The sequence below is a fragment of the Schistocerca gregaria genome, chromosome 6 (genome assembly GCF_023897955.1).
Source record: "Schistocerca gregaria isolate iqSchGreg1 chromosome 6, iqSchGreg1.2, whole genome shotgun sequence".
NCBI lineage: Eukaryota > Metazoa > Arthropoda > Insecta > Orthoptera > Acrididae > Schistocerca > Schistocerca gregaria.
In genome coordinates, this window is record NC_064925.1 from 307,232,813 (window position 1) to 307,258,821 (window position 26,009).

Sequence of the window (26,009 nt, forward strand, 5' to 3'; positions counted from 1 at the left end):
AAATTTATAAAGTACTAAATGTAAAATTGAAATCACCAGACACATTGTATAAAATTTCAGAGTTAAAGAATATTTGAGAATTAGCTAATGCCATTAAAGAGATAGACACATTGTATAAAATTTCAGAGTTAAAGAATGTTTGAGAATTAGCTAATGCCATTAAAGAGATAACCATTCCTAATCATGCAATTTTAGTATCACTCAGTATCATATTGTATGTTAACCGGTGGCCTAGAAATGATAGAGAGGCCCTGCCCCCACCACAGCCGCAGTGCTCCACAACCCCATGATGACTACCGCAGTCCACTTCACCCCTCCGCTACCCCACACCGAACCACTCTACCAGAGTTGTTGTGCGGTTCGGCCCTTGGTGGATCCCCCCCCCCCCCTCCCCTCCCCCAGGGAATGTCTCACATCAGACAAGTGTAATGCCTTTGTTTGCGCAGCAAGCACCGACATAGTGTAGCTGAGGCAGAATAAAGGGAACCAGCCCACATTCACTGAGGCAGATGGAAAACCACATTAAAACCATCTACAGACTGTCTGGCTCATTGGACCTCGACACAAGTCCACAGGGCGGATTCGTGCTGGAGACCAGCCGCTCCTTCCTGGTCCAGAAAGCCGCATGTTAGACCACACAGCTAACCGGGTGGGCATCACTCAATATTACTAACATTTGTACCAATGTACCCATTAATGAAACTATCAAAATTATAAAATGTTATCTGACGTCTCACAAGAAAATTAGTACAGCAGAAACCATTGAGTCCACTGAAATGACTGAACTCATACTGTTTTATAACGACAGCACTTCACTTGCAATAATAAAATAAATTGCCAAAGAAAGGCCTTGCAATAGGAAACAGCTTTAGCTGGCACACTGGCTGATATTTTAATTACTGAGTTGAAAATAATTTTTTAATAAATTTGCAAACAGTAAAAATTAAATAATTTCTTATAAATGTTGTGTAGACAATATCTTGGTGATGTTAAAAGGTAGTGCAAACAGTATCAATGCCTTTGTACAAAGGCTGTTTTCTATACCATAGACAGATGTTCAGCATTTATAAAAGTTCTGCACTTAGTGATGATATTTTTTGTGGCAAATCCTGTCACCCTACAGGGTATAAAAGAGCATTTTTTATTTCCATCATATACCAATATATTCACTTACCATTAGACAGCCAAAAAATATTTAAAGAGTTAGACATATTAGACCACTTAGCCATGGCAAAAAGTTACACAGAAAGCTTTGTCATGCTACCATACAATAAGATATAGAAAACTAAAGAATGTAAACATTCAACAGAAAGCAACAAAAAGTAACAAAAATTGAGTCTGGATGACATTTTTCAAGTGTTTCAACAGCTAGAGAAATAAGAGCATAACCAAAGAAGCATCTTAAGAGCACAACCATCAGATGCAGCTTTCAAACAAATAATACTTTGAAAATTCAGCTTAGACACAAACAAAAGAAACTGTGAAATTCAGAAGTCTATAAAATACATTGCAATAATTGTGATACATTTTATATTAGACAGACGGGCACAAATTTTAACATTAGATTTTGGGAACATACACATCTGCAGAACATATATATCTATATTTGTACTACATCTGATTGAACAACAGCATGCTGTAACCAACATAGACTACAATATGCAAGTCATACATACTGTATCGAAGGGCCACCTACTGGACCTTCTGGAAGAAAAGAGATCTAAAGGAACAAGACACACCACACTATTAAAATTCTGAATCAAATCCCAACCGCCTATTTTTCACTGTATGATAGGCTGTTATAGCTTTTGCCTGTCCTGATATGCTGAACCTGTCCATTTGTTTTTCTGTTTCTGTCCCTGTCCGTGCGTGCATCTTCTTGGCTCTGTTTATATGAGCTCATTGTGCCTGTGGCTTTCTTCCTGTATCTCTGTATGCTGCTTTCAATTAATATCATTATGTACTATATATGCCATAGACATATATTTGAGAGCTATAATTTACACTTTTAACAAATATTTTACTGTGGTCCAATTTTTATGCTCTAGCTCTTTTTTAATTACATTTTTAACTCATCCTATTTTGGCTTATATATAATTATAACATCCTCTATCTGCCTTTGTAACTTGATTGTAAACTGCGCTTATGATGAGCAACACATAGTGGCCAAGACTCCTCAGCTGTTTGTACACAAGCTGTAAGCACAGCATGCTAACCGTGGCCCTACATCACAGGTCATGACTGTTCATCATAGTTGTACTATGTTTTCGTATTTTGTGATGATGCCAGTCATGGCTAAGAATTTTATTTGCATACTTTGCTAAGTTCAAGGGGGCAGATATGTTATCTGTTTGATGCTTCTCAGGTCATGTGAATCAACACTACTATTTATACTGTTGCAATTCACTATTAAATATGCATGTCCTTTCTCTTTTGAGATTGATCTGATGATGATAACAAAGACCAAAAATGGTTAGTGAATTGAATAAACAAATTTGTGTTTGAAGACTGTTTTGGTTTACAAAAATAGTTAACTTCTGGATAAATAAAACTCATGGATTTTGCACATGTTTCAATTTACCAAAAAACAATGTATCAGTGACAAGCTGGTAGTTCTTCCAGTGCACATCAAGAAAACTAATAAATAATGGAACAGAATTACTGGCCAGTAGTGCTGAGTTGGTGAAACATGCAGTACTGCTGACAGACACATATAAAAGTAATGCACTTCTTAGCTTGCAAAAATAATAGTTCCTTCCTCAGGGAGAGGAGGGAGACAGGTTGTAGGAGTGAAAAACAAAGACAAGTCAATCAAACACTAAGATGAGAGAGACCCATCTGTAGTGAGGAAGAGGGTGGACAAAAGTGAAGGGGGAGAAGTCACAGAGAGGAGATCAGATGGCACACTGGTAACCAGTGTGCCAGCTTCAGTCCAGTTACCTTCATCCTCACTATAAGTGGATCTCTCTCACCTTGGAGTCTATGTAACCTACCCCTCTTTTTTAACTTTGTAGTATATATCCCTCAATCCTCCCCAATGAAGGAACTATTAGTGCTGAAAGCTAGTTAGTTCCTCTTTTTCTACTTTTATATGCATCTATCAATGGTGCTATACATTTCATGTATTGAAAGTAAGTACTGAGGAGCAATTCTGTCTGATAATTTACTATTTTCCTCAATTAAATCAACTTATTAACATTGACAAAGTAGCATTAATAAGTATTTCATTTTATTAGACATCACCAAAAAATAAATAATTGTTTTACCTCCTTCCAAAGACCCACGATCACCACTGCTAAGAGGAGAATCAGATGTGTAAAATAATCCTTCAATTCCATGACTGAGATACAGATCACGTAAAAATGTCAGGTACTCTTTGTCAACGACACCAGTTGAGCCATACTCATTCTCCAACTGAACAAAAGGTAAAGAACATGTTATCAGTTTAACTATGACTACATAGCATGTGTGGCCATACTCACATTCCTAAGCAGTAAAGAAAGTTAAGCAAAATCTAATAATAAAAATTAAACATTAAAACAATAAGTAATCCCAAACCAACCTGTGTTTGTCAACAATACAATATGAAGCAGCATCATTTACAAGACACAAAGGAAACATGTAATTATCAAGAATTTTGCAACAGATACATTCTCTTTGATATGCTCGAATGCAATGATAAAGAAAATTGTTCATAAAGATAGCAGAAGTGGCAGAGAGGTATCACGTCAGAAGCCCAGGTCAACAGGAGCAGACAAACTACAGAACAGAAATAAGAATGATAGTAAATGTACATCATTCTCAAATTATATAACATAACTTCAGTGACCACAAACATCACATCAATATAAGTCTCACCTGAACTGCAATGATAGGTCCACCTTTTATAAACTGCCATTTTGCTATAATTGGCAGTAGTTTATCATAGTATGCTTTTACTTTTGAAGTGTATTTCTCATCAGAAGTTCGTACTTTGATACCTGATGTTCTGAGCAGCCAGCTACAAAAGAAGAATTGACATTATCCAAAAATAGTGATATGCAACGACACAGACAAAAGAAGCATAATTATAATTTCTGATTAACTGCTGATAGATTTGAAAGAACAATGAAACTGAAGAAATGTTGCTTCCTCATCAATACAAGTCAATTTGTTCAGACTATAAAAAATCATTTGGGAATCACATGAATTCAAAGGTATTCCCACATCCTTCTCCAATACCCCTTAGTTTCTACTAGTAACAAAAATTTATAAAGGCAACTGCTCCCCTGCAACTGATTAATAAGAGGTCATGCATAGGTAGAGCTAAAACAATACACCACCTGACCTGTGGTAGACTTAGCTGTGGAGTGACTATACACAATTGTGAAAAGAGAGAAGGATGAATTGTGGCAGAGGAGCAGGGAAAATCTGTTGGAGCACAGAAGGTTTAGGAAAGTGTTGGGAGGCCTGGGCAAATTGTGTGTGGTGGTGGTGGTGATGGGGGGAGGGGGGAAATTGTGTGTGTGTGTGTGTGTGTGTGTGTGTGTGTGTGTGTGTGTGTGTGTGTGTGTGTGTGTGTGTGTGTCATGTGCCATTCATTCACTCATACATCATGTTCTATAGATTATGAAGGACAACCTACTATGATGTTGTGTGAAAGAAGGTATACTTAAACAGGAAGAAGCAGCCATTTCAGCCTACTCTCTGAAGTACATTATCAACAAATTATGACTAGTGCTGATTTACTCATACTGATTTTTATGAAAATCTTACCAGTATTTATATATGTTAGGTGAAAAACTTCTTTGAAAAAACCCTGGCTCCTTCTTTTAAATTACTTAGCCTCTGTTTTTATCTAATACTTCAAACGATATATTTATGTAACTTTACACAGAAAACTATCAACTGTATATATTCTGGTGAAGCCTAGGTTTGTTTAATATAAGCATTAGAGCTATGCGTAACTTATATCCCTGAGAACAAATATTCTGATAAATTAGAAATGGAGTCCTTTTGTTTTAACTCTGGAAATTTTGGGATTCCAATTTCCTGCCAGGTGTCTGCAAGCAACTTGTTAATGGCTTTTGCACCAGAATATCTAAGAAGCTGTCAAATGAAAATGTGAAAGATGGAAACAAAGTAAGTAAAATGTTTATTATTTCAAAAGTAATCACCGTAATAGTTAATAAATTTATCCCACTGTGAGACAAGATGGTCAAATGCACAGGAATGTTGACGGACAGCATTGTTCTGTTGCATGACAGTACCTAACCACATGTTGACAAGGTTATTTTGAGTATGCTGCAGAAGTTTTGCTGGGAAGGCTTCACACATCCTCCACACACTCCTGAACTCCCCTCACGCAATTATCATATTTTTGGAGGCCTGAGAAAGGATGTTTGTGTTTGTCGATATGCTTTGGATGAAGATGAGCACACCTGGGTACAAACTTGTCTCACAGTGGGATAAACATTTAAACAGTTATGGTGATTACTTTTGAAATAATAAACCGTTTGCTTACTTTTTTTGTATGTGTTATTTTCATTTGACTGCTCCTTATAAAAGCAGTTTGAACTGTAGACAGGTATGCACAATGTTCCAGCATATCAATGAGCACCGGCACGATAATGGAGAACACAGGAGCAGAGAGGGCCGTGTGACAGCGTCAGCTGACTAGGACATCACCACAACAGGAGTGGTTTCTACCCGAAGAGAATATAAGTGCCGCTCCTGCCAGCCTCAACCGGACAGTAGAAGAGGCGCAGTAGTAGAGCTGTTACTTGTGATCCAGATCCATTACTTCCATGGACATTCTATGTAGCGAAAGACATGGATTATTTGTGTGTCACCAATAGCTTGTGACATGACATTGTAAACCAAAGTTAAGTATTGTCAATCTATTGTATTGTAATAAAAACCATTAATGTGATTTGCTTGAATTGTTGTACAGCTATCCGAGAAAGCAGCATCCCTTAGGCACCCTATAAGAGACGAGTGGGCAGGATACCATACATAATCTATATCAAAGTTATATTTACTTCTAATTTTGTTACTGTAAATCTCACAATTCATATTAAATTCACTCTTATTATTAAATAAAAATATCATTAAGGAGAAGATGTATTGGTATATTATTGTTAGAATCCTAAGTACTGCAAAGGGGCTTCTACAGGATCTTCTATTATCAACTACATTAATATTCATTCCATACAGCAATTATTATTATTATTATTATTATTATTATTATTATTATTATTATTATTACCATACCTGCACTTCATTTTGTCATGATGCGCAATATACTGAAACTGAAAACTGTCTTATATGACATGATATACAAAATGTTTCCTCCACATTAGTATCAACAATATAAGACTTTTTGTCAGTTTCATACCTTGGTAAGCCACCAAATTCCCATTCTGCACAAATGTAAGGTCCAGGCCTTATCAACATTAGAAGATTAGCTTCGTACACCTTTTGAATGAATAAATCTAGGTTCAAAAAGGCAGAGAATTCTCGGTCTCCATCTCCAAAGTCGTAAACACCTTCCTCAGGCTCATGTAAGTTCCATGGTACATATCTAAAAGAAAGATTGACAGTCAGATCTTTTAACTTTTATCATTAAGTAAGTTCATAAATATTTATAAAAAATAATTAAGACTGAAAATTTGACCCAAAACCACTGTTTAAGCAAATGGCAATATTTGTTTTAAGATTTTTGCCTAAAATATGTATATGATCAAAATAACACAATGAGCTTCACCTTGAGATGGTCTTTTGGCAATTCACAAAATATGGTTTTTTTATGTTTTGGTTTCTCACATATTAGCCTGACTTATAATATGCAAGCTGCACATACTATTTGGTGAACTACTAATATAATTACACTTTCTTATTTGTACACATTTGTGTAATGTCAATAAAATAAAGAAAAAGTCCCTGGCAATTCATGCCATCTGCTAGTGTATCTGAAATTTTCAAAAATCATCAATTTTATGTTTCCCAAATGTCTTAGCACAAAACTAATAGAATATTTAGGAGTGTGAATTGCTAATAACATGGCATAAGGACAGTGTGTGGTAGGAACAAAAGCAGTACTGAGAGATTTAATTTAGACATATAGAACATATAAATATGAACTTACGTCTCAACCGCAACAAGTCCCAATGCACTAATCTTGGCTATGCGATCTTCCCAGTATGAAGGATGCACTCTGAAATAATGAAGTGCACCACTGAATATAGTGAGATTCTTATTGTTTAGGTGGAAACCATCAGCATCTGCCACAAGCCCAGATTCTATTGATGAACCTTGGTAGTACTTGAGAACTGGTTGCAGTTCTTCATCTGAAACAAATGTAATTGCTCTTAAATTAATGTAATAATAAAAAAAATAATGTGCACTTATTAAGCAAGTACAAGGGAGAAGGTGCTTAATAATATCTAAAAATTTATATTATGTATTTCCTTATATTTTCATTACAATCACTCTTTTTTTTTTTAGTTAAAACATAAAAGCTGTTCCTTGTCCCCAACACCATTCTTGTGCTCTAGCCTCACTTACTAAAGCACAGAAGCTTAAAATTTATTTGCTAACTATTGATATACTGGCCTCAAGTTGCTTCAGACAAGTAGTACTCAATATTAATTTTTCATTGGTTGCATTTTGTAAAATGGTGGTTTTGTCGCTCACTGGAGTTAAATACACTGACATATACACAACACTTTTGATTAAAAAGAAGATTCTGCTATAAAGAAGGTGAATATATATTCAAAAAATTATGTAAATAAGTTAGAACTAATGATGGCGAAAGAAACTAGAAATGCATGAAAGCTATCATATAAAAACAAACTTTTGGTTACGGTTTGCTGCTTTGTTTTTATATGTATGCAATTGAGTGATAATAGTAACAATTATGCATGGAACACGTGTGTTTTAGTGAGTACTAATTATTACCAAATCTCAATAACTCACTTTTCATAGCTGAAAAGATTGCACCAATCACCACATATTAGAAATACAAACAATAGAGCAACTACACCTAACTCTACTACAATGATAATTTCCCCCTTTCTGGTTCCAGTCACAAAAGGGATGTGACGAGAATGACTGTCATTAGGACTTTGTACCAATTCAAATTTCTCTGATTTTCCCATCATGGTCATTTCGTGAGACATATATCAAGCAAAGTAATATGCTGTCTGACTCTTCTTGGAATGTACACTCTAGGAATTTTAACAGTAAACCTATCAGTAATCTGCAATGTCCCCTTTGTTCTAGACTGGTTAGCAATATTCAAGAATCAGTGTAACTAGGTTTTGTAAGCTACTTCCTTTGTGAGTGAATTATAGTGTGTTATGATTCTTCCAATGAATATCATTCTGGAACCTGCTTTTCTTGAAACTAGGTCTATGTGGCAGTTCTGGTTTATGTTGCCCTCTACATATATTACTAAATATTCTACAGTTATTATGGTTACAACAGTTGATTAGCAACTGTGTAATTGAAAAATTATGTATCTTCCTATCACACACACACACACACACACACACACACACACACACACACACACACACACACACACACACCTTTGCAGCTACACTCGACTGTCTGGATACACAACGCCAGGATTGCAGTTCGACAGTTGAAGTGGGTGGAGGATTGTGTATTAGATGGGGTGGATAAAGGGAGAAAAAGGTGGGAAGTGAGATAAGGGGTTGCACTGGGGTGGCTGGTGGCTTGGAAGGACGCAACTGGTGTGAGGGTTGGAGTGCAGGAGGTAGGAGGCAGCAAGTGTATAGGATAAGAATTGCAAGACTTGTCCACATCCCTATGCCACTCCTATTCCAAATCCATTGCCACTGGGATAATATACTTGTGCAAGATACAGGTGCATAAGCTGCTCAGCACTTCCTACTCCAATTCTGTCAAAGGCATATACACTATGTGGTCAAAAGTATCTGGACACCTGGCTGGAAATGACTTACAAGATCGTGGTGCCCTCCATTGGTAATGCTGAAATTCAGTATGGTGTTGGCCCACCCATAGCCTTGATGACAGCTTCCACTCTAACAGGCATACATTCAATCAGGTGCTGGAAGGTTTCTTGGGGAATGGCAACCCTTTTTTCATGGAGTGCTGGACTGAGGAGAGGTATTGATGTCGATCGGTGAGGCCTGGCACAAAGTCAGCATTCCAAAATATCCCAAAGGTGTTCTATAGGAGTCAGGTCAGGCCTCTGTGCACGCCAGTCCATTACAGGGATGTTGTTGTCGTGTAACCACACCGCCACAGGCCATGCATTATGAACAGGTGCTCCATCATGTTGAAAGATGCAATTGCCATCCCTGAATTGCTCTTCAACAGTGGAAGCAAGAGGGTGCTCAACACATCATTGTAGGCCTGTGCTGTGATAGTGCCATGCAAAACAACAAGGGATGCAGGCCCCCTCCATGAAAAACACGACCACACCATAACCCCACCGCCTCCGAATTTTACTGTTGGCTGGCAGATGACGTTCACTGGACATTCTCCATATCCACACCTTGCCATCAGAATGACACATTGTGTACTGTGATTTGTAACTCCACACAATGTTTTTCCACTAGTCAATCGTCCAACATTTATGCTCCTTACACCAAGCAAGGCATCATTTGGCATTTACCGGTGTGATGTGTGGATTATGAGCAGCTGCTCAACCATGAAATCCTAGTTTTCCCACCTCCCACTTAACTGTCACAGTACTTGCAGCGGATCCTGATGCAGTTTGGAATTTTTGTGTGATGGTCTGGATAGATGTCTGCCTATTACACATTATGAGTCTCTTCAACTGTCGGCAGTCACTGTCAGACAATGGACGAGGTCGGCCAGTATGATTTTGTGCTGCATGTGTCCCTTCACATTTCCACTTCACTATCACAACAGAAACAGTGGACTTATGGATGTTTAGGAGTGTGGAAATCATGCATACAGTGGTATGACACAAGTGACACCCAGTCACCTGACCACGTGTGAAGTCTGTGAGTTCCGGAAGTGCACCATTCTGCGCTCTCATGTCTAATGGCCACTGAGGTTGCTGATATGGAGTACCTCGCAGTAGGTGGCAGCACAACGCACTTAATTCGAAAAACAAATGTTTTTGGGGGTGCCGGATACTTTGGATCACATAGTGTATATCCTATCCCATCAGAGGCATGGTCACCTAAGAAAGCAGTCATCTCATATACCAGTTCTGCTGCAAGTTCTGCAAAGCATTTTATGTGGGATTGACCACCGAGTAGTGGAACATCTTGCTGACAAAACATGTTCCAGGTAAATGGCTGCTCCACAACTCATTTCATCTGAATCCCTCCCCTCAGCATCAGCTTTCCTGAATTATGCAGATCAAAGTTATCCTTCCTACACATGTTTCGCTCCCAGAACCATGCTGACCGCAATCTTCACTAATCCACTACACCCACACCCTCCATCCACCAGTCTCCCCCTCCTCTGTCCTCTCATACCCTCCCGATTGATGCCATCACAAAATCTTCATTCTGTGCTGCACAAAAGCTGCCATCCAGCCCTTCCCAACACCTTCTCCCATGTTCCATCTCTTTCTCCCCCCCATCCCCTCGAAACATCCCACATGGGAAAAATATATTAAAAAGGATGATGTGACTTACCAAACGGGAAAACACTTGTAGATAGACACAATAAAAAACACAAACACACACACACACACACAAATATCAAGCTTTCACAACCCATGGTTGCTTCATCAGGAAAGAGGGAAGGAGAGGGAAAGACGAAATGATGTGGGTTTTAAGGGAGAGGGTAAGGAGTCATTCCAATCCTGGGAACGGAAAGACTTACCTTGGGAGGGGGGTGGGGGGGTAAAGGGACAGATATACACTCGCACACACACACATATTCATCCGCACATATACAGCGATGTACATGTGCGGATGGATCCCCTTAGGGATACGGCGGCTAAGGAGGGGAAGAAATCCAGTGTGCACTCCGTGTGCATTCCGGGAGGAGTCATTCCTGATGTGGAAAGGGTCCTTCCGGATGCCATGAAGAGCACAGGGTGCAGCCAGCTGCAGGTGGTGGCACATGTCGGCACTAATGACGTGTGTCGCTTTGGATCTGAGGAAATTCTCTCTGGATTCCAGCGGCTATCTGATTTGGTGAAGGCTGCCGGTCTTGCTTACGAGATGAAGGCAGAGCTCACCATCTGCAGCATCGTTGACAGAACCGACTGCGGACCTTTGGTGCAGAGCCGGGTGGAGGGTCTGAATCAGAGGCTCAGACGGTTTTGCGACCGTATTGGCTGCAGATTCCTTGACTTGCGCCATAGGGTGGTGGGGTTTCGGGTTCCGCTGAATAGGTCAGGAGTTCACTACACTCAGCTGGCGGCTACACGGGTAGCGGAGGCTGTGTGGCGTGGACTGGGCGGTTTTTTAGGTTAGAAGGCCTCGGGAAAGTGCGGGATGGGCTGCAATGTCAAAGGGTGCTTGGCAATTACAGGACGTGCTTGGATCAAGGAACAGTCGGAATTATAGTTGTAAATTGTTGTAGTTGCGCTGGAAAAGTCCCTGAGCTTCAAGCGCTAATAGAAAGCACAGAAGCTGATATCGTTATAGGTACAGAAAGCTGGCTAAAGCCTGAAATAAGTTCTGCAGAAATTTTTACGAAGTCTCAGACGGTGTTCAGGAAAGATAGATTAGGCAGAATTGGTGGTGGAGTGTTTGTGTCTGTCAGTAGTGGTTTATCTTGTAGTGAAGTCGAAGTAGATACTCCATGCGAATTGGTGTGGGTGGAGGTTATACTTAACAGCCGAATTAAGTTAATAATTGGCTCCTTCTACCGACCCCCAGACTCCGATGATACAGTTGCGGAACAGTTCAGAGAAAGTTTGAGTCTCGTAACAAATAAATACCCCACTCATACGGTTATAGTTGGTGGGGACTTCAACCTACCCTCGGTATGTTGGCAAAAATACCTGTTCAAAACCGGTGGTAGGCAGAAAACGTCTTCCGAGATTGTCCTAAATGCATTCTCCGAAAATTATTTCGAGCAGTTAGTCCACGAACCCACGCGAATTGTAAATGGTTGTGAAAACACACTTGACCTCTTGGCCACAAACAATCCAGAGCTGATAGAGAGCATCATGACTGATACAGGGATTAGTGATCACAAGGTCATTGTAGCTAGGCTCAATACCATTTCTTCCAAACCCATCAGAAACAAACACAAAATAATTTTATTTAAAAAAGCGGATAAAGTGCCACTAGAAGCCTTCCTAAAAGACAATTTCCATTCCTTCCGAACTGACTATGCGAATGTAGACGAGATGTGGCTCAAATTCAAAGATATAGTAGCAGCAGCAATTGAGAGATTCATACCTCATAAATTGGTAAGAGATGGAACGGATCCCCCGTGGTACACAAAAAAGGTCCGAACGCTGTTGCAGAGGCAACGGAAAAAGCATGCGAAGTTCAGAAGAACGCGAAATCCCGAAGATGGGCTAAAATTTACAGACGCGCGAAATTTGGCACGTACTTTGATGCGAGATGCCTTTAATAGGTTCCACAACGAAACATTGTCTCGAAATTTGGTAGAAAATCCGAAGAAATTCTGGTCGTATGTAAAATACACAAGCGGCAAGACACAGTCAATACCTTCGCTGCGCAGTGCCGATGGTACTGTTATCGACGACTGTGCCACTAAAGCGGAGTTATTGAACGCAGTTTTCCGAAATTCCTTCACCAGGGAAGACGAATGGAATATTCCAGAATTTGAAACACGAACATCTGCTAGCATGAGTTTCTTAGAAGTAGATACCTTAGGGGTTGCGAAGCAACTCAAATCGCTTAATACGGGCAAGTCTTCAGGTCCAGATTGTATACCGATTAGGTTCCTTTCAGATTACGCTGATACTATAGCTCCCTACTTAGCACTCATATACAACCGCTCGCTCACCGATAGATCTGTACCTACAGATTGGAAAATTGCGCAGGTCGCACCAGTGTTTAAGAAGGGTAGTAGGAGTAATCCATTTAACTACAGACCTATATCATTGACGTCGGTTTGCAGTAGGGTTTTGGAGCATATACTGTATTCAAACACTATGAACCACCTCGAAGGGAACGATCTATTGACACGTAATCAGCATGGCTTTAGAAAACATCGCTCTTGTGCAACGCAGCTAGCTCTTTATTCGCACGAAGTAATGGCCGCTATCGACAGGGGATCTCAAGTCGATTCCGTATTTCTAGATTTCCGGAAAGCTTTTGACATCGTTCCTCACAAGCGACTTCTAATCAAGCTGCGGAGCTATGGGGTATCGTCTCAGTTGTGCGACTGGATTCGTGATTTCCTGTCAGGAAGGTCGCAGTTCGTAGTAATAGACGGCAAATCATCGAGTAAAACTGAAGTGATATCAGGTGTTCCCCAGGGAAGCGTCCTGGGACCTCTACTGTTCCTGATCTATATAAATGACCTGGGTGACAATCTGAGCAGTTCTCTTAGACTGTTCGCAGATGATGCTGTAATTTACCGTCTAGTAAGGTCATCCGAAGACCAGTATCAGCTGCAAAGCGATTTAGAAAAGATTGCTGTATGGTGTGTCAGGTGGCAGTTGACGCTAAATAACGAAAAGTGTGAGATGATCCACATGAGTTCCAAAAGAAATCCGTTGGAATTCGATTACTCGATAAATAGTACAATTCTCAAGGCTGTCAATTCAACTAAGTACCTGGGTGTTAAAATTACGAACAACTTCAGTTGGAAGGACCACATAGATAATATTGTCGGGAAGGCGAGCCAAAGGTTGCGTTTCATTGGCAGGACACTTAGCAGATGCAACAAGTCCACTAAAGAGACAGCTTACACTACACTCGTTCGTCCTCTGTTAGAATATTGCTGCGCGGTGTGGGATCCTTACCAGGTGGGATTGACGGAGGACATCGAAATGGTGCAAAAAAGGGCAGCTCGTTTTGTATTATCGCGTTATAGGGGAGAGAGTGTGGCAGATATGGTAAGCGAGTTGGGATGGAAGTCATTACAGCATAGACGTTTTTCGTCGCGGCGAGACCTTCTTACGAAATTTCAGTCACCAACTTTCTCTTCCGAATGCGAAAATATTTTGTTGAGCCCAACCTACATAGGTAGGAATGATCATCAAAATAAAATAAGAGAAATCAGAGCCCAAACAGAAAGGTTTAGGTGTTCGTTTTTCCCGCTCGCTGTTCGGGAGTGGAATAGTAGAGAGATAGTATGATTGTGGTTCGATGAACCCTCTGCCAAGCACTTAAATGTGAATTGCAGAGTAGTCATGTAGATGTAGATGTAGATGTGTGTGTATACCTGTCCCTTTTTCCGCCAAAGGTAAGTCTTTCCGCTCCCAGGATTGGAATGACTCCTTACTCTCTCCCTTAAAATCCACATCCTTTCGTCTTTCCCTCTCCTTCCCTCTTTCCTGATGAAGCAACCATGGGTTGTGAAAGCTTGATATTTGTGTGTGTGTGTGTTTGTGTTTTTTATTGTGTCTATCTACCAGCTCTTTCCCGTTTGGTAAGTCACAGAGTGTGTGTGTGTGTGTGTGTGTGTGTGTGTGTGTGTGTGTGTGTGTGTGTGTGTGTGTGTGTGTGTGTGTGTGTTTTCTCCTGCTCAATAAAGGACCTGTCAGACAGCCATGCAGCTAGCAAGTTTTCAAGCTGTTCTGTGTGCCTGTTAATGATTCAGCACTTAGTGAGTGGTCTCTTTTACTCCTAGATTATTTACATTCTGGCAGAAATTTTCTTACCAAATTTAAACATAACATTTATTTATGTTGAGGGTTTGCTATCAGTTCCTGCACTAAGTATCAATCCTCTGCAGACCTATTTGCATTTCACTATAATTTTCTGAAGTTGCAACTTTAATGTGGAAGGGTCATAATTACCACCACCAACTGACACAGGTGAATGAATATGGCAATACACGCAGAAACATTCTAGTAAACATGGTTCCACAAATGAAACATTTCTAACATAACTGCAAATGTGTGGTTAGAAGCCATCACTGAATTCAGTACGAAATTTTAGTATCCCCACCAGTGGACATTGATATGAACACAGATGTGCTGGTATGGATCCCAATGTAGAATAATGTGGTAAGCTGTCACAGACACCACTTGTGAAGCACTGCATGGGCAGAACCCCTGTACAAGACGTTTACCTGTCAGCAGTGATAAGCCAAGGCCATCAGTTCTTACACATATTTCAGCTGTCTCAGACCTGCCCTTCACCTTGTTCTCTCTCTATTTCTGTGTGCTTAGTTGTACAGTCACTCACAATAGTCACATTTGGTGTTTATCTTTGTGCTCATCTCTAAGGTGTTTGAACTTCCTCTCCCCCTTAGACAGATCAAGATCATTCATTCATTTCCATGTCTGCTCAGCATTTCCTGATGGTAGCAACTCCGATGGTATTGTTATTTCCCTCGATCAGGTCCTGTGTTGTGGAGGGTTGTTCAAGTTGAGGACAAATTAGCAGGTGGGCCGGGTCTTGTGTTGTTCCACACTTGCAGGATGTATCTTCATCAGCTGGAAGAATGCCCCATTTTCGCATGTTGGTCTTGCAAAGAGGAACACCTACCGCAAGACAACTGATGTGATCTCCAAATAGGGTAGGGTAAGTCATTTCCTGGAGCTAGCTCTTCCTATCAGGTGGTAGCTTGCTCTTCGACCTGGTGATGCAGATAAATTCAGGTGTCCCCTCTAGTGGTTGAGTCCTGGCGATGAAGCTCTTTCTCGATTTCAGTCAACTGACTACTATAGCCTGACGATCATGTGGAATCATAAGTTTGCTTAGTCCTCTCTACATCAGCAGCAATAGCCCTCTTAATAGTGGGGGGAGCTATTCCAACATTCGGGTAGATTTTATCAACTGGAGTTGGCTTCATACATCCCGACATGATTCAGACAGTCTCATTCATTGCAATATCAACCTGTTTGGTGTGAGTGGATGCACTCCATACAGGTGAAGCATACTCTGCAGCAGACAGTCAAGTTTTGTTCCCTCTTCTGGGGTTCAGCCCCAAGACTTTGTTAGTCGAGCTACCATTGGCTAGCACATTTACATTTGTATTGTACTGACAGTGACAGTTTGTGGCATCATCACACCCTGAGCATACACAAAAGTGTCAATGTAGGACATTCTTATGTGTGTGACACTTTTTGTCTTCTTCTTTTTTCATAGTGCTAATATGAGGCCATCATGGACCTGCTACTTTTTCAATGCTGGAAGGAGCAGCAACTAAAGCTGCAGCAGGTGCAGATGCAAAAAATACTCAAACAGCATGCAGAACTGGCCTACTCTAATGCCGCACTGGTGGAAGGCCAGGTGCCCGCAGAGAACCTTTCTCCCATTCACTGGCTTTGCAAGTCTGTAGAGAGGTGGAAGAATTATCTGTGCCAGTTCTTGCTGCATTCCCAGATAATGATTATTGTCAATCCAGCTAATACAGCCTACTTGTTATAAAATTTGAAGCCCGCCACTGAGCTCAAAAAACATACCTTTGAGAAATTCTGTCAATTGGCACACCACAATAGTTTGTACATCAAAGCCATGATATGGTAGCAGCACAGTTACAGTTTAACCAGCACCACAAACATCCCAGGCAGTCTTATGCAGCCTGGATAGTAGAGCCACAAGGTCTTTCATGCAAGTGTCAGTTTGACTGTCCCCACTGTGCTACCTCGTATGCATACTTGCTAATTGTAGACATGATTGTCCAGTTAGCACCTAACGCCATCATCCAAACTAGGACACTGCCTTTGTCTGACACCTCCTTAGCCAAAGTTGCCCAGAATGCTGAATCACATGAACTTACAGCAGCAGCAAGGGATGTACTTTCCAATAACAAGTAGTTGGTGAAGGGAGATACACATAGTAGACAGACCTCAATGTGCTGTAGGGTGGCCAAGTGTTCATGTCTCCTGCTGAGGCACCGTGTGATGATGCCTTTGACGAATCGAGTGCAGCGATGTCACGGTGATCCCTGGCAGCTACAAATAAGTCAAAAGGTTGTGGTCCCAACCTGGAATATTTTTCAGGCTCTCGCCATTGTTCTCATTCCACATATGTTTCCACTCAATGGGCCAGTCAGCTGTCCTGCCCCAGTTATTATGTGGTATACACTACACAGGACTGCTCATTTACAAGTACCACATGTGGGGTATGTTGAAGAGAAGGCCATTTGGTATCAGTTGGTGAAAGTCAGCGAGACACAGGGCAGCCGTCAGAGGCTGTAATGTTTACCTTGGACTCGGATGTTGTCTCTGGCACCCCACAATCATCACTCCAAGCATTTTCTGATAATGTTAGTCATGGATGGACAAACAAATGAGTTTCAGGTAGCTATGTGAGTGACAGTCAGCATCATTAACTTAGAAATGTACAGGCTCCTTGGTTGAACTGCTTTGCAGTGGACAGTATGTCTAGTTGTGTCTTATAGTAAACAGTGTGTTCCTTTAAGGGGGCTTTCTCTCTCTCTCTCTCTCTCTCTCTCTCTCTCTCTCTCTCTCTCAGCACCTTATAAGAATGTGGAATGGAAACTTACACTGCTAGTGGTTAATTCAGGTTGGGCAAAAAATATTCTTGGATTTGATGCCTTTTCAGTATTTGGCTTCCAGAGAGTGGACAAAGAACATCTAGTGTCTCAGTCAGTCTCCCATCAAGATTTGAATTCTTTATCACAGTCATATGAGCAGCTGTTCAAGAATACCTTGGAAGGAGCAGAAAATTTTGAGGTATGTGTCTCCCTCTGCCATTAGCAAAATCTTAATTTTATTACCCCCATCCAATTCCCTTTGCCAAGTGTGACAAAGTTCAGGCTGAGTTGCAGTTCTGGTGGGACTTCGGTGTCATTTCTCCCATTTTGTCAAGTCAGTGTGCCATCCCTCTGGTGGGGATTCAGCAGCCAGGTGGCATCAAGTGCCCTTCTGACAATTTTAAAGAAACAGTCAGTGTGCAATGTGTTATGGACTTATATCCAGTTCCATGGCCAGAGGAGTTGTCGATGAAATTGTCAGGAAGCCAGTATTTTTCCTACATCAACCTATGTGCGGCATACTTGCAGTTGTCAAATGGATGACCCTCCTCAGTTTCTTGGTGATCAACACCTCATTTGCACCATATCAGTTTAATAGCTTGTCCATCGAAATTTTGTCTGTGCCAGGAATTTATCAACAATATTTGGAGCAGTTGATTCAAGACATTTCCTGCTGCATCAACCAGTCTGTTTACATATTAGACAAGGGTTCCACATGAGAGGAGCATTTACAAAATCTGCAGGCAGTTTACCAACACCTTCTGGACACCAGCTTTCATGGAAACCGGAAAAATGTAATTTTTTTTTCCACAAAGGTATATTTCTTGGGTCACATGATCAGCAAAGATCGCCTTGTTCCCACAGATAAGAGTTCCAAAGCCAATGTCAACCTGCTGTAGCCCAAGATTCTGCACTGTTTGGGTAAGATTTCTTATTATGCTAATTTCATCCCTCAAGCCCCTGCACATCTGTCACCCTGTTAAAGGCCTTCACCAAAAGGATGTTAAATTTGTATTGTCTGTGGACTGTCAACATGCTTTTCTGTCCCTCAAGCAGTGTATGTGCTCCACTCCCTGTTTGGCTTCTATTACACTGGAGGCATCAGCATTAAGTGTGCCAAGAATAAAATATTGTCTTCATTCAAGGTGATCTCAAGAAATGAAGAAGAGTTTTTCAATGACCTTTTGAAGTACTTAAACTGCATAGGTTCATTCTCTAGTTACACAAAAAATTAGGTGCCTTTGTTGGTTTGAGCTAGACTTTGAAATATAAGGACAGGAAAGCCACCTTTGTTATTTCTAATTGGAGAACTCTATCAGAAATGTAAACATCAAGTGATCTAAAGAGCCCAGTCTGTTTCTATAGTATATAGTTGTCAAATATCTACTTTAAGACAGCTATCCTTAAAAGTGCAGGTTAATTTTCATCTCATTATTTATTTATGTATTTTTTTAGCAGAATTAACTTTATAATTATGAAATGCATTACTGCCAAAGCTAAGATTCACTGCCCCTTCAAGCTGAAGAAAGCTTTTTTTGTTTACCAAAATATCTCTACACAGAACGTTTGTGTTTCCGCCAGCTGGGATACACTAGGGGACGTTACTTTTTCATTCTTTGTATATTATAATGTTAATAATGTAGATTTATAACACCTGCAAGGCAACAATCTTGCGGTCATTGCTGTCTCCTCACTGTTTTCTGTTAACCTCTAACTGATTATGTTAGTACTTTGTTCCATCTTATTATTTAGTCTGCATAATGGTGTGGTTGTTGTGTGTGAACATACTAGGGATTGGCTGCAGTCTGGAAACAGCTATAAGCTGAGCCGGCCACAGACAACATGATTCAAGCTACTGCCCTAGACTGCAGCAACATTTGGACACCTGTTTCAAAAGCTGTGGAACCTCAGGAATCTCATCACAGCTGTGATGATGCTATGGTATGCCTTCCAATACAAATAACATGTCTAGTTTGTCCTCAACCAAAAGCAAATGGTGGAAGAATCTCTGCACAGAAAGTGAATGTTAATGCTGGCTGCAAGATTGTCCCATTAAGGCCAATGCAACTGAAATCAGGTGCTGTCCATTGTTAAAAACACACTTCAGCCATCACAGGACCCCACTTATGTTGTGCCTGTGGCCTATTTTTCTGCAAAGTCCTAACAACACCGAGCATCACTGGTCAGTCACTGGTCACTGAGAACTCCAGTATAACATGGGTGATGGAGACACACACAGGGCAAGGCCAGTATTCACTCAATATATTCACCATAGTTCTAACCTCCAAGATGTGTGTTCTAACAGTTACTGAACACTGGATGGACCTGGTTGCAAATCATAGCTCAAGTTTGTACAAACAATGCCTATCACCCGGATTCAGTTGCCATTCTTGGTTTCTTTAGACGGGTGGCTGAATCAATGAAATTAATATAGCCTCCCAGACATGGCACGAGCAAGGCTTGTGATTTGCAGCATCATATCCAGTTTTTTTAAAAAACTTTTTGACAAATTAAATCTGTATGCCAAATTAGGGCTCAAACCTGTGATCTTTGCCTTTTGAGGGGAAGGGCTTAACTCATGACACACCCTTACAGTTTCACTTCTCTCAGCATCTCTTCACCTGTCTTGTAGAGAAGATATTGCAGGAAATGTTATAGCTACAGCCTAAGGAGTTGTTTCCAGAATGAATTTTCATTCTGCAGCAGAATGTGCACTGGATCTGCTTTCATTCAGGATAACCAGAATTGCCTGTGACCCACTGGCTGTAGATATGATTTAGAGCTGAATGAAGGCCTAAATCAGAGGCTCCGATGATTTCTGTGATGATATCAAATGCAGATTTCTTGGTCAGCAGATTTCTTGGTCATCACTGTCACACAGGGAACTGAAAACCCTACCTCAATAAATTGGGCAAGTACTACACACAGAAAGCAGTTACTCAGGTAACAGAGTGTATGTGGCATTAAGATGAGGTATTTTAGGTTAAAGAAAATCCTCCACAGGCTCATGATAAAATTTAAGAATTCAGCATGGAATAATGATAATATTATGAAAAAAACATATTGATACTCACCATCTAGCAGATATGTTGAGTCACAGACAGGCACAACAAAAAGACTACTAAACATGTAAGCTTTTGGCCAGAATGCCTTCTTCTTATATAGGCAAAACACACACACACACACACACACACACACACACACACCACACACACACACACACATTCACGCAAACAGTGTGTGAGCTGCACTTGCATGGATGTCTGGATGTGTATGTTGTCTATTTCAGAAGAAGGCCTTATGGCCAAAACCTTACATGTTTAGTAGTCATCATTAGTCACTGTCCTCACCCATCTGCCCCTTACCTGCTCCCATTCCAGCACTACACATAGCTTGCTCACTGGTGCCATTCTTGTGACTTCGTATGGCAGCTCATTCATTACGTCCTGGAAATCATGTAAGAAGGTATCCCTGGTGGCATGCCTTTTTGAGCAATAGATACGGCAGAGATTCCCCAATGCCTTTCATTATTCTCTCCACTGGTGACGATTGGAGATGCCTTATGGATGCATAGGTTGGTCTTATCCTGTGCTGTCTCAATGTGACCTTCCATCTTTTTTTTAATTTTTTTTATTTATTTCTCTCTTTTTCCACCACTCCCCCCCCCCCCCCCCTCCCCACCTCTCCCCTGCCAGCCACACAACCTGTAGCACTTCACTGTCCGCCATCCAAACCATACTATCCCTCTCCTTCTCGCCCCGGCCATCTCCTTTTCCCCACCCAGTCGCCACTCCCATCATGCACTGGTGCTGTTGCTCACAGTGTGGTTTCAGTTGCCTGAGATTGCAGTCATGTGTGTGAGTTGCTTTTGTGTCAGAGTGTGTGTGTGTGTGTGTGTGTGTGTGTGTGTGTGTGTGTGTGTGTGTGTGTCTATTGCTGACGAAGGTTATTGGCCAAAAGCTTTAAGTGTGAAAATCTTTTCGTTGTGCCTATCTGTGACTCAGAATCTCTGCTATATGGTGAGTAGCAACTTTTCTTCTCATTATATTGTTACATTCCATCCTGGATTTTCCATTCTTTGATGTTTAGTAGCTTTTTTGTTGTGGCTGTCTATGACTCACCATCTTCACTTTATAGTGAGTAAAATATATCCTTCTCATAATATTATCATGACAAATATGTGTCATAATCAGAGAAACATACAAATTACTCATGTTCTTCTCGCATAACAAAAAGAGAAATTGTTAATGTGGTATCAGCTAACTGCAGGGGTGCCCATGGTAAGGTCCCAGACTTAGTACAATTTATTAACAGTAATATTGCCCAAATAGCACTACAGGCAGAAGGCAGAAGTGAATAGCACCACAATCTTAAATTTTGATTTGAATATACAGGGTGGAGAAAAATTGTGTCACAAAGTTTTAACCCTGGATAGCTGAGGCCAGTAGAAAACAAAGTTACTAATGTTGTGTAGGTTGACAATGCAGAAACTTGGCACCATACGCTATAACTGGCCATGGGACTGCCCTGTTGCCATTCATCGGTTGACTGGCAGCGCTATGGTTGTTGGTTCATGTCCCTTGCCCCGTAACTGCCCTAACATGATACGTACACATGTCGAGTAGATCTTGCTGTTTGCCTCCACCTCACATCAGAGGCATTCACACAAAAGCTTCACTTTGGAGCACACACACGTCACCTGCAATTTAATCATACAGTAAGCATGGTGGCACAGTATTCGTTTGAAGAACAACGAGATACGGTTTTTGTTTATGGACTAGCTGACAGTAATGCGCACCAAGCTCAAGGCTTGCATGGGGAATGGTACCCTGCAAGACACCACCCACACCTGCAAATGTTTACAGCAATTCACCAGTGACTTGGTGAAACAAAAGATCCTGTGGCAGACTACGAGCACAGACTAGGGTTTTGCTAGTGGTTTCTGCAATGTGTTGCATGAGATAGTGACTTCCCCACAATTGTGTTGTTTACCGATAAGTGCACCTTTCACTGGGATGGCCTTAACAATACTCGAAATGTGCATTACAGGGTAAGGGGAAATCCTCACGTCATGTCCGTCCACAGCCACCAGGAATGATTTGCGCTCAACATTTGGGCAGGCATTGTGGGTGACCATCTGATTGGGCTGGTCTGCATACCTCTCTGACTCAACGAGGCAAATTACCTTCACTTTTTGCAAGAAACTCTACTCGGCCTGCTCAAAGTTGTTCTCCTGGACATACGGCTATGCATGTGGTTGAAGCATGATGGGGCTTCCACACATAACAGTCATGCTGTACATGGATATTTAATTAACTCTTTGATAGCTGGGTAATTGGAAAAGGTACTTGTAGGACATGGCCCTACAATCACCAGACCTCATGCCACTGGACTTTTTCCTGTGGGGATTCTTCAAAGTTCTAGTTCACATACATATCACATACCCAGACGCCAACCACCCAGAAACAAAGAGGAATTAATGGATCACATACAACATGCCACCATTCACATCAGGGCAATGCCAGGAATCTTTGAAAGAGTTTTCCAAAACACCGTTCAATGTTACCAAGCTTCTGCCATGTCAGTGGGTCGCCAGTTCAAGCACCTCCTTTAAGTAGACAATGTTCTAGCTACAAAAAAGGCCCTTTTCAGGGCCAACACAATTTGCAAAAGACTTTCTGTATGCGAACTGACAGCTGTTGATGGGTTTGTTCCCAGTACAGCTTATCATGAAACTAAAATGGACCCAGGAGGATTTCCCCCCTCCCCCACAGAGTGGAAGGCTGGCATGCTACCACCAAGCATGTGGGCCACCTTGGATGCATCGCAATCTCTGGCAGGTAAAGCATTCATGGTCATACATTATACAGAGCATCCACCAACAGGGCAATCCTGTGGCCAATCAGAGCATGTGGCACCAAGTTCCCATAGTTTGAAAACTGTGCTTTGTTGACCTACACAACATTAGTAATTTTGGTTCCTACTGGCATCAGCTATGCACGGTTAAAATTTTGTAACCAATTTTTCTCCAGCTTGTATACTGTGATGACAGAATGGCTGCCAAAGGCGGCTGCTTGTTTATTGTTTTAAGATGTCAATAACATCTACTGAAGTTATCACAATTATAAATATGAAATAATCTGAATGATGGTATAATATAAAATGCTGAACCCCAGTGTCAGATCAGTCAATAGTGGCTTTAAGGCTGAACCAGCAATACTGAAGTTTAAATAGAGCACCAGTAATGACTAAAATGTTGTCATTTAAAGCATCAACCAATACTGAAAGAGGAGTACAAAGGCAACTAAGTGTTTTCTAAATTGAATGTCTGCATAACAGCCCATTTTTACCAGAGTTTATCAACCAGGACAGAACAAAAAGTTACTGTGCCGAACAGATAGCAGGACTGAGCAAGGTTCTGCTACAAGGCACTACACACTCAGTATTTAAAAGCAGATACTCCATGAACTGCAAGTGACCCAGACATGAGTACAATGTACCTGCAATCCTGCATGTTAATTGTGGTGTACTAGACTACTGCGTAGCATATTTATCACCATAAAGTGCAGAAAAACCGTACTGGGACCACCTGATTCAACTATGGACATGAAGTAGCCAACGAAACATTACTCTCAACAGTCATGGCACTACTATAGTGTTTTAACTTTCAATTGGCATACCACTCTCCAGTCCTGAACCAGCGAGCCGATAGGTATTTGTTTTTGGCTGTGGCCTACATTAGCTAGTTGGCGCTGCTGTGTGAGGTAGCCATTGTTGCCTGTTGTGTTACTTCGTTACACTTCACTGTATTTAGCACTGTTTCCCTTCCTTGTGATAAGTTGCAACAGTTAGTATCTTCATTAAAGTTGTTAATGCATACGAAAATTTTAGTTTTGTTTACAAAAAGCATTTAAGCAATTTTTTTTCCATGCATGACTTCTGCTTTTGCAGAAGCATGAAGTGCAGATTTGGTGCTAGTTCTGCGGTGGCCCGGAAGGGCTTGTTATCCTCACACGGCACCTCACCATGTGGGGCTGGGCTTGCTTCCTCCATTCCCTGCTACCCCCTTCCAAAACCTTTCAACCTACATTCAACATATTGTACCTAGATAGCACTTGTTACAAGAAGTGCTCTCTACAAATCCTGGATATAATCTGGCCCGTGTCCTGCATCAGTCAGTTGCAATGAGATCAGTAAGCGCACACTGTTGGCATTTTGGTTTGGATTATGGTGATAAAAGTCAAACTCTGATAGTTGTTGTCAGAACTCGGATACTGTGAGAACTGTAGTTTGATTGGAATGCTTACTTAAAATAGCTTGCGGTGCTCTGAGAGCATTCTGTACAAATCTCCATGTTGTCAAATAAATTGTAGTCAGTCTGCACTAGTTTCTTGTGCAACTCACCTTTACAAGAGAGTTGATCACTTGGGACCTGTGGTGAGTGCAAATAGGACTCTGAATATTTTTGTAATTACCGGTAGGTGAGAGTGTATTTTTCTCAACCACTCAGTTGAGTCAGCTCAGCACAAAGCCCTGAGGAAGGTCGCTTGCTACAGTGGCAGAAGCTTGGACACTTTCATATACTGACAATGCATTCAACAGCCCACAAGAATTTTATTGACAGTGACAATGGCCACAGAAGCCTACACATACAATAAAGTGCACACCGTCATCATGAGCTAACAGTGGCATTATTAAAGGCAGTGCAAGTCTTACCGAATGTAACCGATATGTTTTCTGTGCAATTCATGTTTCGTCTTCCTCATCATTTAACAAAGTGAAGAATGAGAACTAACTGCTGATGACAGCTTGCTAAATTTCCTACACCAAAAGACAAAAGGCCATTTTCTGGTCAAGAAATCCTGGACTGTATCAGCTACTACAAAAACTTGAAACATTAACAAACTTGATGGAACTTGTGTTGCCAAGAATATTTTCTTCATTACAAGAAAATTTTATCAATTGGGAAAAAAGTTATTATGGGCAGGTTAGAATTTTGGCTGTGAAAAAAAAAAAAAAAAATCCAATCAATCTGACACGGTTTAGGCTACTGACTTAAATGGATTCAGTACAATTTGCAATTTCAAATATTTGTGCAAGCACAACTAGCCTTATTTTCTAATCAGACAAGTTATAGTGAGTCTCACCCAGGACTTGAAAGTGAGAAGCCGTGTATCATAGGCATCAGAACTTTCTCTGATGGAAATAATGTGAACAGCTAAAGCCTGCAAAACTGCTCATGCAGCCCAGACGTTGGTCACAATGGAGGAAGACGTGGTGGCAGTCAGCTTTCTGACTGGTAATGCGGGATGTCACACCAGCTCCATCAGATCTGTTCCATTGTCTGGATGACCTTGAACCCCAAAACAACTACATCAGCAGCAACAAGCCACAGCAGTGGCAGTGCTGGTGCTTAGATGTTAAAACTGCTTTCTTCACCACACACA

At 41.0% G+C, this 26,009-nt stretch overlaps 1 protein-coding gene across 2 annotated transcripts in view; it reads right to left on the minus strand.

Moving 5' to 3' along the window:
- The window catches only part of LOC126277932 (beta-galactosidase-1-like protein 2), a 139,619-nt gene that overhangs the window by 49,410 nt on the left and 64,200 nt on the right, over positions 1-26,009 (minus strand). For both annotated transcript variants that reach the window (XM_049977513.1, XM_049977514.1), the window contains exons 2-5: positions 7,127-7,328; positions 6,377-6,562; positions 3,859-4,000; positions 3,267-3,414 (exon numbers count right to left, since the gene is read on the minus strand). In XM_049977513.1, coding sequence (XP_049833470.1) covers positions 3,267-3,414; positions 3,859-4,000; positions 6,377-6,562; positions 7,127-7,328 — 678 coding nt within the window. The remainder of the gene's footprint in view (positions 1-3,266; positions 3,415-3,858; positions 4,001-6,376; positions 6,563-7,126; positions 7,329-26,009) is intronic.